The sequence below is a fragment of the Oratosquilla oratoria genome, chromosome 5 (assembly GCF_046742065.1).
Source record: "Oratosquilla oratoria isolate Oo_2021 chromosome 5, ASM4674206v1, whole genome shotgun sequence".
Classification (NCBI taxonomy): domain Eukaryota; kingdom Metazoa; phylum Arthropoda; class Malacostraca; order Stomatopoda; family Squillidae; genus Oratosquilla; species Oratosquilla oratoria.
This window is the reverse complement of record NC_134781.1, coordinates 32,507,600-32,520,099: the sequence shown is the minus strand read 5'-3', so window position 1 is coordinate 32,520,099 and position 12,500 is coordinate 32,507,600. Positions and strand designations below refer to the sequence as shown.

The following is a 12,500-nucleotide window of genomic DNA, read 5'->3' as shown; positions in this document are numbered from 1 at the left end:
GTGGGAAATGCTAAGAAAATGACCGTGATGAGTGAGGAAAATGGAGGAGAAATAAGGAAGGATGAAGTGAAGGCAGCAGTTAAGATGATGAAAGCAGGTAAGGCACCTGGTCTGGATGGATGCCATGCAGAATGTCTTAAAAAAGGAGGTATAGTGATGGTGGACTGGTTGGTGAGGTTATTTAATGTTTGCTGGAGAGAAGGTAGAGTGCCAGAGGACTGGAGGAGTGCGTGTATAGTTCCACTTTACAAGGGAAAGGTGGACAAGTGTGAATGTAGTAGTTTCAGAGGGATTAGCTTGTTAAGTGTAGTTGGGAAGGCTTATGGAAGGATCTTGATTGAGAGGATTAGGAGAGGAACAGAGGGAGTAATTGGTGAGGAACAGTGTGGGTTTAGGACAGGTAGAGGTTGTGTAGATCGGATTTTTGTGGTAAGACAGATATGTGAGAGAGCTATAGGTAAGGGGAAGGATGTTTTCTGAGCCTTTATGGATCTGGAAAAGGCTTACGACAGGGTAGACAGAAAGGCACTGTGGGAGGTTATGCGGATATACGGGATAGGAGGAAAGCTTCTGGGAGATGTCAAGAGTTTTTATGAGAGTAGTAGAGCTTGTGTCAGGATTAGAAATGGAGAGAGTGAGTGGTTTGAGGTAAAGGTGGGACTTCGTCAGGGATGCGTTATGTCACCCTGGCTGTTCAACTTATACATGGATGGGGTGGTGCGAGAGGTGAATGCAAGGGTAGTGGGTCAGGGATTGGAGATGGTTAAGGAAAATGGAGAAAAGTGGGAGGTGAGCCAGCTGTTGTTTGCGGACGACACTGCGCTTGTGGCAGGATCGGAGGAGGGATTGAGGAAGCTGGTGACAGAGTTTGGGAGTGTGTGTGATAGAAGAAAGCTGAAGATAAATGTGGGTAAAAGTAAGGTGATGAGATGTACAAGGGGTGAAAGTGGCAGTTATCTGGAAGTGAGCATTAAGGGAGAGCAACTGGAGGAAGTGGATAGTTTTAGATATTTGGGTGCAAATGTGGCAGGAAAGGGTGGAGTGAATGTGGAGGTAGAATGTAGATTGAGAGAAACGAGTAAATGCTTTGGTGGTTTAAAAAGTGTAATGAGGAATAGGAATCTGGGAATGGATGCTAAGAGGAGACTGTATGAAGGAGTGATTGTGCCAACAGCACTGTATGGAGCAGAAACATGGAACATGAGAGAGGAAGAGAGAAGGACCTTGAATGTGTTTGAGATGAAGTGTCTGAGAAGTATGATGGGGGTTACTAGGCTAGATAGAGTGAGAAATGAGGAAGTGAGGAGGAGAACAGGGGTGGAAAGGGAGCTGGGAGATAGGGTTGATGAAAGAGTATTAGGATGGTTTGGACACATGGAAAGAATGAGTGAAGAAAGACTAGTAAAGGAGGTATGGAAGGCAGATGTGGAGGGAGTGAACATGAGGGGACGTCCTAGGATGAGATGGATGGATGGGGTGAAGGGGCCTTTGGGGATGAGGGGAATGTCGGTTGAGGAAGCACGGGAGAGGACAGAAGACAGGGGTGAATGGAGAATGGTTGTATATGGAAAATGTTGTGATACATGAGGTGGATTGGACGGGGGAATGGGGGTGAGGTAGTGTGTGTGAGCAAAAATTTTTGACGCAGCCCGAAGGGATTTCTCCCCGTCCTCTCCTTTATATGGGGGGACGGAGAGGGGGGGTCGCCGATTTAATGAAGCGGCCTTGCTGTGGATGTGCTGTGTCCTGCGACACTGCTTCTGACCCAGGGCAGTGGACAGAGTGCAGGGATGACCCGTCATCTAGGAGGTGCTAAGATGGGATGGAGGGTGGAGGGGTGGGAATGTTTTTGTGCCTTGTCCTTTTTGGCTACCCCCCTGGTAAGGGAGAAAAAAGCCTTGGTATATGTATGTGTATATATATATATAGTACACACACACACACACACACACACACACACACACACACACACACACACACACACACACACACACACACACACACACACACACACACACACACACACACACACACACACACACACACACACACACACACACACACACATATATATATATATATACATATATATATATATACATATATATATATATATACATATATACATATATATATATATATACATATATATATATATACATATATACATATATATATATATACATATATATATATGTTGAGACATTCTGACAGGTTGATGTAAGCGGAATAGGAAACACAGGAGTCTTGGTCTTGAGTTTATTCCTGACTAGTTTCGCAGGTATGCTTTTTCAAAGGAATATGTGTACAAACGGGCTGTGGGCATTATATACATGGGGTGGACCTCACCACCTCTCCGAGTTACCATAGTTGGTGGCGAATATGAACATCACATTGTGGCTAACGTTACAATGCAGACATTTTTTTTTTTTTTTTTTTACAATTAAATATGATAACACTAATACCAAAGAAATTATTAACAGAAAATGTAACAATAGTAATGATAACGATGAAGATAAATATTTAAATAATAAAAATGATAGTAGCAATACAGGAAATAATAACAATAAAATAAAAGTAATAGTAATAAAAACAATAATAAGAATAAAAACGATAATACTAATAACCAAGAAATTAAAATTATTAATATTAATTATGACAATAATGGTGAAAACAATGATAATAAAAACGAAAAATTAATAAATATTTAAATAGTAACAATAATAATAACAATAATGATAATAAAGATAATGAAAGTAATAATAATAAAGATGGTAATAATAAGAATAAAAACGTAATGATAAAATTATAAATATATAATGATAGAAGTAATAAATAAATAATAGTTATAATAACAATGATAATAATAATAGTGTTGAAAATAAATATTAAAAGAATAAATCATGATAAAAAGTTGGGGCAAGGTAGCATGGAGGAACTTCAGAGTGAAAGGAAGAAAGCTGGAGAGGGTAGGCCGAAGTGGGAAAAAGGTATCTACTTAGGGTCGGGGGGTCTGGGAAGCCATTCTTGGAGGGCAAGTGTCGCGGTAGATTTTGTCCATTTCGAGTCACCAGTTCTCTTGTTTGTGTTTTTGTGGTTGGCAATGTAAAGTGATTCAATTATTTTCCGTTGTTTCTTGTGTAGTCCTTTAGCTAGAATGGTGGAACCCTCCCAGTTAGGCAAATGTCCCTCTGTGTCAATGTGGTTAACTAGAGCGTTGGTTTCTCGGTGGTGTCTAATGTCCGCTTTGTGTTCCTTGAGTCTGTTGTTAAGTCCTCTGTATGTCTCTCCGTAGTATGCACAGTCACATCCTTTGCAGGGAATTTTGTAAACGATGCTATTGTCACGGTTTGTCTTGGTTCTGTTGGTGGTCAAGTGTCCTATTTTCTTCCCTGTGTCATTTGCTATGATGAGTCCTGTCTGTCTCAACGTTTTGGAAAGCATGTGAGAGAGGCCAGAGTTAGGAACCACAAGGTATCGTAAATCTGTCCTCTCTTCACATCCTTTCCTCTGTCTGATTTTAATGGCTTTCCGTAGTGACGTCCCTAACATGCCCTCTGGGTACCTTAGGTTCCTGAACGCAGCGGTTACGTATTCAATTTCCTCTTGTAAATACTCCTCGCTGCATATTCTAAGAGCCCTAAGGTAAAACCCAATGATAACCCCTGATTTTGTCTTCTCGTCGTGTGCGCTAAAATAGTGGATGAAGTCGTCTTTGTTTGTCGGTTTACGGTATACCTTGAACCTAGCGCTGCTGTCCGATCTGATGACGACAGCGTCTAGGAAAGGTAGGGAACCGTTGGTCTCTTCCTCTACTGTGAATTTAATTCTTTTGTCCACGTTGTTCAGTTGTTCCAGTATGTTTCTTGTGTCGTTTGTTTTGTGTGAAATGAAGAGGATGTCGTCAACATAACGGTACCACTTGGAGTTAGCTGGGACGATATGCAGAAGGTGGTCCCTTTCCAAAGTCTCCATGTAGAGCGATGCTGCCACCGCACTCAATGGAGACCCCATTGGAAGCCCCTCATGTTGTCTGTATTCCTGCTTGTTAAAAGCAAAAGAACCAAATTTTATGCACCTATCCACCAACTCCAAGTAGTCACGCTTGTTGATGGGTAAGTTGTCGGTGTCAATGTGTTGTACTGTTTCTCACCGCAACAAGCTCTTCAGCGACACAGCCAGAGAATACCTGAAGGAAGCTAGAGAAACACTAAAACACGAAGCCGAAGTTGTCAGAAACAAGCTCCAGAACTACCCACTTCCCCCAGAACTCATTGAAGAACTCAAGAAGAAAAAGCAACAACAGAAGGTGGAACTTGAGAAGAAACTGCTACGACTGTGCAACACAAGCAAATGGAAAGAAGTGGGTAGACAGAATCTCATCAACAACCTTTCCGACTACAACCCCACACACACCCAAATGGAAGCCCTCTCCCTTGGTCTAAAATTCAGCACCAACATTAACCCAAAGAAATTGAACGACTACATAGGGAAGAACTACAACTGGAAGGACAGCGACATCGAGTCCGGCTTCAAACAAGGTGTTCTATTATGCTGTTCCATTGCAGCCAGGGACAACAGCAAGACCATCCCCAGGAGATACGTTCGCGCCCTTCAAGAACTCCTTAACAATGACGACATCATCATCACGACCGCCGACAAAGGAGGTGGCGTTGTCATCATGAACAAGAGGGTCTACACCAACAAAATGGAACGTTTACTCTCTGACCAATCCACATATTGTAAACAAAGGGACGGTACAGCCAGCAAAGAAGCCAAGAAGTTCAACACCGACATCAGAAAAATCCTCAAAAGAACCGAAAAGGGAAAAAGACTCCTCTACCTCCTAGAGGAAGACCCAACAATCCCATCCATGAAAGGACTTCCGAAAATCCACAAACAGGACATTCCCCTCCGACCTATAACTTCTGGCATAGGTAGCGCACCACATAGACTAGCCAAGCTATTAGCCAAACCTCTTTCATCCTCCTTAGGTAGCATTAGCGGAACACACCTTAGAAACTCCTCCGACCTAATAGACAAACTCAACACATTTGACTTCACAGACCAACGCCTGATAAGCTTTGACATTACTTCCCTCTACACAAACGTAACAATAGACGGTGCCCTTCGGGCTGTTAAAGAAACAGTACAACGCATTGACACCGACAACTTACCCATCAACAAGCGTGACTACTTGGAGTTGGTGGATAGGTGCATAAAAATTTGGTTCTTTTGCTTTTAACAAGCAGGAATACAGACAACATGAGGGGCTTCCAATGGGGTCTCCATTGAGTGCGGTGGCAGCATCGCTCTACATGGAGACTTTGGAAAGGGACCACCTTCTGCATATCGTCCCAGCTAACTCCAAGTGGTACCGTTATGTTGACGACATCCTCTTCATTTCACACAAAACAAACGACACAAGAAACATACTGGAACAACTGAACAACGTGGACAAAAGAATTAAATTCACAGTAGAGGAAGAGACCAACGGTTCCCTACCTTTCCTAGACGCTGTCGTCATCAGATCGGACAGCAGCGCTAGGTTCAAGGTATACCGTAAACCGACAAACAAAGACGACTTCATCCACTATTTTAGCGCACACGACGAGAAGACAAAATCAGGGGTTATCATTGGGTTTTACCTTAGGGCTCTTAGAATATGCAGCGAGGAGTATTTACAAGAGGAAATTGAATACGTAACCGCTGCGTTCAGGAACCTAAGGTATCCAGAGGGCATGTTAGGGACGTCACTACGGAAAGCCATTAAAATCAGACAGAGGAAAGGATGTGAAGAGAGGACAGATTTACGATACCTTGTGGTTCCTAACTCTGGCCTCTCTCACATGCTTTCCAAAACGTTGAGACAGACAGGACTCATCATAGTAAATGACACAGGGAAGAAAATAGGACACTTGACCACCAACAGAACCAAGACAAACCGTGACAATAGCATCGTTTACAAAATTCCCTGCAAAGGATGTGACTGTGCATACTACGGAGAGACATACAGAGGACTTAACAACAGACTCAAGGAACACAAAGCGGACATTAGACACCACCGAGAAACCAACGCTCTAGTTAACCACATTGACACAGAGGGACATTTGCCTAACTGGGAGGGTTCCACCATTCTAGCTAAAGGACTACACAAGAAACAACGGAAAATAATTGAATCACTTTACATTGCCAACCACAAAAACACAAACAAGAGAACTGGTGACTCGAAATGGACAAAATCTACCGCGACACTTGCCCTCCAAGAATGGCTTCCCAGACCCCCCGACCCTAAGTAGATACCTTTTTCCCACTTCGGCCTACCCTCTCCAGCTTTCTTCCTTTCACTCTGAAGTTCCTCCATGCTACCTTGCCCCAACTTTTTATCATGATTTATTCTTTTAATGCTATTTGTTAATATTTATTTTCAACACTATTATTATTATCATTGTTATTATAACTATTATTTATTTATTACTTCTATCATTATATATTTATAATTTTATCATTACGTTTTTATTCTTATTATTACCATCTTTATTATTATTACTTTCATTATCTTTATTATCATTATTGTTATTATTATTGTTACTATTTAAATATTTATTAATTTTTTCGTTTTTTTTATTATCATTGTTTTCACCATTGTCATAATTAATATTAATATTTTAATTTCTTGGTTATTAGTATTATCGTTTTTATTCTTATTATTGTTTTTATTACTATTACTTTTATTTTATTGTTATTATTTCCTGTATTGCTACTATCATTTTTATTATTTAAATATTTATCTTCATCGTTATCATTACTATTGTTACATTTTCTGTTAATAATTTCTTTGGTATTAGTGTTATCATATTTAATTGTAAAAATGTCTTCATTGTTACGTGAGCCACAATGTGATGTTCACATTCGCCACCAACTATGGTAACTCGGAGAGGTGGTGAGATCCACCCCATGTATATAATGCCCACAGCCCGTTTGTACACATATTCCTTTGAAAAAGCATACCTGCGAAACTAGTCAGGAATAAACTCAAGACCAAGACTCCTGTGTTTCCTATTCCGCTTACATCATATATATATATATATATATATATATATATGTATATATCTACACAGTATACATATATATATATATATATATATATATTTGTGTGTGTGTATATGTATATTATATATGTGTATGTATATTTCATCTATATATATATATATATATATAGATGAAATATACATACATATATATATATAATATACATGTATATATATACATATATATATATATGTATTTTATATGTATGTATATTTCATGTATATATATATATATATATATATATATATATATATATATTATATACAATATATATGTATATCTTTTTTCAACCACAAATCACTTTTAATTCCATGCCATCGCAGGCGAGACTGAGAATCGTTCGATGGAGGCATTTGTTGGAAATTGAAACGTGGATGAGCCGAGGAATTGAACCCAGCTAACCCGTAATAAAGTTACAGTGACGTAAGCCAATACGCTATCAAGAGAGATATCTCTCTTGATAGCGTATTGGTTTACGTTACTGCAACTTTGTTACGGGTTAGCTGGGTTCGAATCCTCGGCTCGCCCACGTTTCAATTTCCAACGGATGTCTCCATCGAGCGATTCTCAGTCTCGACTGCAATGGCATGGAATTAAAAGTGATTTGTGGTTGAAAAAAGATATTAATTGATTACTGGGAACCATTCAGTGTATATGTATATGTATATGTATATGTATATGTATATGTATATGTATATATATATATATATATACATATATATATATGTATATATATATATATATATATATATATGAGTAGTAGCTTCTGTCTGTCTGTCTGTCTGTCTGTTTGTTTGTTCACGAACTCCTAGGATTTTGGAGATAGACCCCCATAACTATATATATTCTGATACCCTATCACGCCAGGTACTTGGATAACTATATTTCATTTCCAAAAAAATATTATTATGGCTAGGGTTAAAGGTTAAAGGGGTATGGTGGGGTAACACCCCACTACTGTAGTATCCCCTTACCACGATTGGCATTTTGTGACAAAAATTACTATGATTAAACAAACCATTGTGGGTGTTCACGAATATTATCTATATTTGTGAAGTTAATGTTACCACAAACTATGATAGCCTTTCTAAGGAGAAATCATGTGAATGTAAAATAATTGTATAATTTTACCAAATGTTTAAATATTGGTTATTTATATTTCACTTTTTCGCTGGTGGTAATATACTCGAGTTACCCATAGAAATATCAAACAAAAAACGTAGAGACTGAACAACTTCACATCAGGCTTAATGACCCCCTTATGGGTCGATAGCCTTTAAAAAAATACTCAAGTTCAAAGATAATAAAAAATTGGTCTAATTATTCTCTTACGGCCGAATATAATTTATTTCCAAAGGGCGTCTTCCTCCTCAAATTTAGTTTTTTTCTTACTTTCTTAACACTTTATTTGTGTTACCTTTTCCAGTGAATTATGCTGATACGTGTAACTTTTCTCCACAAATTCTAAGAAATTAAAATGATCATCATTTGCCCGCAGCAACGCGCGGGTAATTTGGCTAATATATATATATATATATATATATATATATATATATATATATTTATATATATAATGTATATATATATAGATTTTATATATATATATATATATATATATATATATATATATATATATGCTTGCTTAAAGCTGTCCATCGATTTTGACAATGACGTCACTCCATGCAAAGAAGTTGAAAGATGAAAGAAATTCAGCGTTGATGGGTCTTGCGGTGGCTGACGAGTCCAATGTGGGCGGCACATACACGTCCACAGATGTCACACACGTACTCTCCACCTGGGAGAGCTGGACGATGGCGCCTAACTCGTCTTTCTTCAGCCACTCTGTCATAATTTTGGTTGAATGAGGTCATTCCCGCATGGCAGGTCGTCTTCTACTCATCTCTGTCTTCAGTTAGTGTTTCTAGTTGCATAGGTTGGATGTTACACTTTTTCAAGTTAGCCTTCAAGCAGTCTTTGTACCGTTTGCGCTGCCCACCCACTGATCGTCGTCCTTCTGCGAGTTCTCCATATAAAATCTGCCTTGGGATTCTATTTTCCGGCATTCTTGACACGTGTCCAATCCATCTGAACTGTTTCCGCACGATCATAGTTTCAAGAGAATCTACATCCACCCTCATTCGTATCTCCGTGTGAGGTATGCGGTGCCACCACTTAAGTCCAAGAATCTTCTGCAGGCAGCTTATGTGGAACATCTCTAGCGTCTTGATGTGCCCTCGGTAAGGGACCCAGGTTTCACTTGAGTAGAGCAGAATTGAGAGACAGATTGATTTGTAAACTGCGATCTTTGTGCGTACAGTGAGGTCCCTACAAAGAAACTCTCTCCCTGAGAGTTTTCCGAAAGAGGTCGAGGCAAGGGTGATTCTACGATGTATTTCATCAGTCATGTTACCTTTACTGTTGATAATTGAACCCAAGTATTTAAAACTATTCACATTTTTGATCGATGTGTTGTACACTTTGAAGGTGGCGGGTTCAATATTGGGCTGCAAAGTAGTCATCGCTTCGGTTTTGTCGGTGTTAATTACAAGGCCCGCGCGTGAGTAGGTTTGTTCCAGTTCTTGGAGATTGCGCTGAAGGCCATCAGAGGTGCATCCCACAATTGCGGTATCATCCGCATACTGGAGCTCAACCACGCAATCCCTAGTAACTTTTGTGGGCGCTTACAGTCGTCGTAGGTTGAAGAGGTTGCCGTCCAATCGATAAGAAAGTGGCATACCGTCCTCTGGGCTGATGCCTTGTGCAGCAGCGATCATAACAGCTGCGAGGTACAGGTTAAAAATTACAGGAGCAATGACACAGCCCTGTCGCACACCGGTGCACACATTGATAGCGTCAGATCTAATACCGTCACCAAGGACTCTAACCATTGCACCGTCATGAAGGGCCTTGATTACGTTTAGGAACTTTGGTGGGCATCCAAATCTATGAGGCACCTCCCACAGCAATTCCCTATTTATAGTATCAAAGGCTTTCGTCAAGTCAATGAAAACCATATATAGATTACAATGTTGCTCAATGCACTTCTCTTGTATCTGTCGTATGACAAACACCATGTCGGTTGTGCTGCGATTTTTTCTGAAACCGCACTGGCTTTCAGGTAAAACATTCTCAGATATTGTCTCAATGAGTCGCAAGAGCAGAATTTTGGCTAATATCTTGCCAGCGGTTGATAGGAGTGAAATCCCTCGACTATTATTACAATCAGCTCTATCACCTTTATTTCTATAAATGCTGATGAGATCCGCATCTTTCCATTGTTGTGGGACGCAGCCGGAGTTCCAAGCTGCTGTGATTAGTGTGTGCAAAGCTCGGACAACAGCCTTCCCACCATGTCGAAGGATCTCCGCAGGAACTGCATCAGGTCCTGGAGCTTAATTGTTTTTTAACGAGGCCACTGCGTTCGAGACCTCCTGTATTGTTGGAAGTTCATCCAACTCCTCTAAGACCGGTAACTCTGGTACATTTTGTATGAATGAGGGGTCTACAGGGGTGTGCCTGTTCAGTAACTCTTGGTAGTGTTCCGCCCATCGTGCAAGTATGGCTGATTTTCCAGTTATAAGGGTGCCGTCTGCTCCTCTCACAGGGTGGATGGGGCCATGACGGGGTCCATACACAGTTTTTATTGCCGAGTAGAATTGCTGCTGATTACCAGCATCGGCGTAGCCCTGAATTTCTGCTGCCAACTGCGTCCACCAGCTGTTCTGCATTCTTCTCAGTTCGCGTTGAGCCTGACTCCGTGCTGCTTTAAGTTTTTCATGATTTCCATTTGTTGGATTGCGAAGGTATCTTGCGTTTAGCCTGTTTCGCTCATCAATAAGGGTCTGGATGTCCCCTCTCTGATCGTCAAACCAGTCTCTATGCCGTCTCCTAGTAGTACCCAGGACTCTGGTAGAACAATCCGTTAAGACATCTGCTACTGCACCCCACTTCTCCGTCAGCAGCTCTGTAGTAATTTCTTCGCCGTCCTGCAGAACCACCTCAACACGCCCGTCGAGCTCCTCTTTTAACGCTGAACTTATCTCCCTGTTACAGAGAGCTGCAACATTGATTTTCTTGGTAGGGGGCACTTTTCGTGCAGGGGGACGCAAGTGCAATCTTAACTTTGTACGAACAAGCCTGTGGTCAGTCCAGCAGTCTGCTCCACGCATGACTTTAGTTATGAGCACGTCCTTTCTGTCTTGTTGACGCACAATTACATAGTCCAGTAGGTGCCACTGACCGGACCTAGGGTGTCTCCATGTGGTTTTGTGTTTGTTCCTTAAATAAAACAGTGTATTAGTTATTGTTAGACCATACTCAGCGCAGAAACTGAGAAGGCACAGACCATTTTCATTACATTTGCCAATGCCATGTGGGCCCAGCACCCCCTCCCATAGGTGCTGGCTGGAGCCTACCCGGGCATTAAAATCTCCGAGAATTACAAGTTTGCCTTCTTTTGGGGTGACTCCTACTGCTTCAGATAGCACGTTATAGAAGCTATCCTTGTTCACGTTCTCTGCAGTAAGTGTTGGAGCATAAACACTAATGATTGTCATGTGTCTGTTTCCGTAAAAGGAAGGAATTGAGGAAATAAAAAAGGAAGAGAGGAAGGAAGGAAGGACAGAAGGAAGGAATGCAGGAAGATAGGAGGGAAGAAAGGAGGGAAGGAAGGATGAAGGAAGATAGAAAGAAGAAAGGAGAGAAATTAGGGAAGAAAAAAAAGAAGAGGGGAAGAAGGAAGGAAGGAAGGGAAGTAGAAAGATATGAATGTATGAAGGAAGATAGGAAATAAAATAGGAATGAAGAAAGGAGGTAAATGGGGAAAGAAATGAAGGAAGAGGGTAAGATGGAAGGAAGATAGGAAGGAAGGAAAGAATGAAGCAAGAGAGGAAGGAAGTAAGAGAAAAAAAAGAAGAAGAGAAAAGAAGAAAGGAAGAAAAGAAATGAAGGAAGAGAGGAAGAAAGTAAGAGAGAAAAGAAGGAAGATAGGGAGGAAGAAAAGAATGAAGCAAGAGAGGAAGGAAGTAAGAGAGGAAAGAAGAAGAAGAGAAGGGAAGGAAGAGAGGAAGAAAGTAAGAGAGGAAGAAAGTAAGAGAGGAAGAAAAGACATGAGGAAGTAAAAGAGGAGGAAAAGAAGGAGAGAAAGGAAGAAAGAAAAGAAGGAAGAGGGGAAAGAACGAAAGTTGATAAAAAGGAAGAGAGTATGTAAAGAAAAAAAAAAGAAAAAGGGGAAGGAAGGAAGGAACGAAGGAAGAGATGTAGTAAGGAAGGAAAGAAGAAAGGAAGGAAGAGAGGTAGGGGAAAGTAAGGAAGGAAGAGGTGGAAGAAAAAGGGAAGGAAGGAAGGAAGTGAAGAAGGAAGTAAATGAGGAAGGAAAGAGGGAGAGAAAGGAAGAGGAGAAAGAAGTA

The 12,500-nt window shown here is 40.6% G+C and overlaps 2 protein-coding genes across 2 annotated transcripts; both read right to left on the bottom strand.

Annotated features, from left to right (window-relative positions):
• Positions 1-9,773: 9,773 nt before the first annotated feature.
• LOC143025729 (uncharacterized) lies at positions 9,774-10,166 on the bottom strand. Its single transcript, XM_076185735.1, has one exon. The coding sequence runs from the start codon at positions 10,164-10,166 to the stop codon at positions 9,774-9,776; it is 393 nt and encodes a 130-aa protein (XP_076041850.1).
• Positions 10,167-10,484: 318 nt separating this feature from the next.
• On the bottom strand, positions 10,485-11,648 carry LOC143025728 (uncharacterized). Its single transcript, XM_076185734.1, has one exon. It carries the CDS (start codon positions 11,646-11,648, stop codon positions 10,485-10,487), a length of 1,164 nt encoding a protein of 387 aa, XP_076041849.1.
• Between the last annotated feature and the right edge of the window lie 852 nt (positions 11,649-12,500).

Excerpts from the sequence above, each read along its gene's own strand:
- LOC143025729 (XM_076185735.1), bottom strand. The coding sequence starts at position 10,166 with ATGGTGTTTGTCATACGACAGATACAAGAGAAGTGCATTGAGCAACAT.
- LOC143025728 (XM_076185734.1), bottom strand. The coding sequence starts at position 11,648 with ATGACAATCATTAGTGTTTATGCTCCAACACTTACTGCAGAGAACGTG.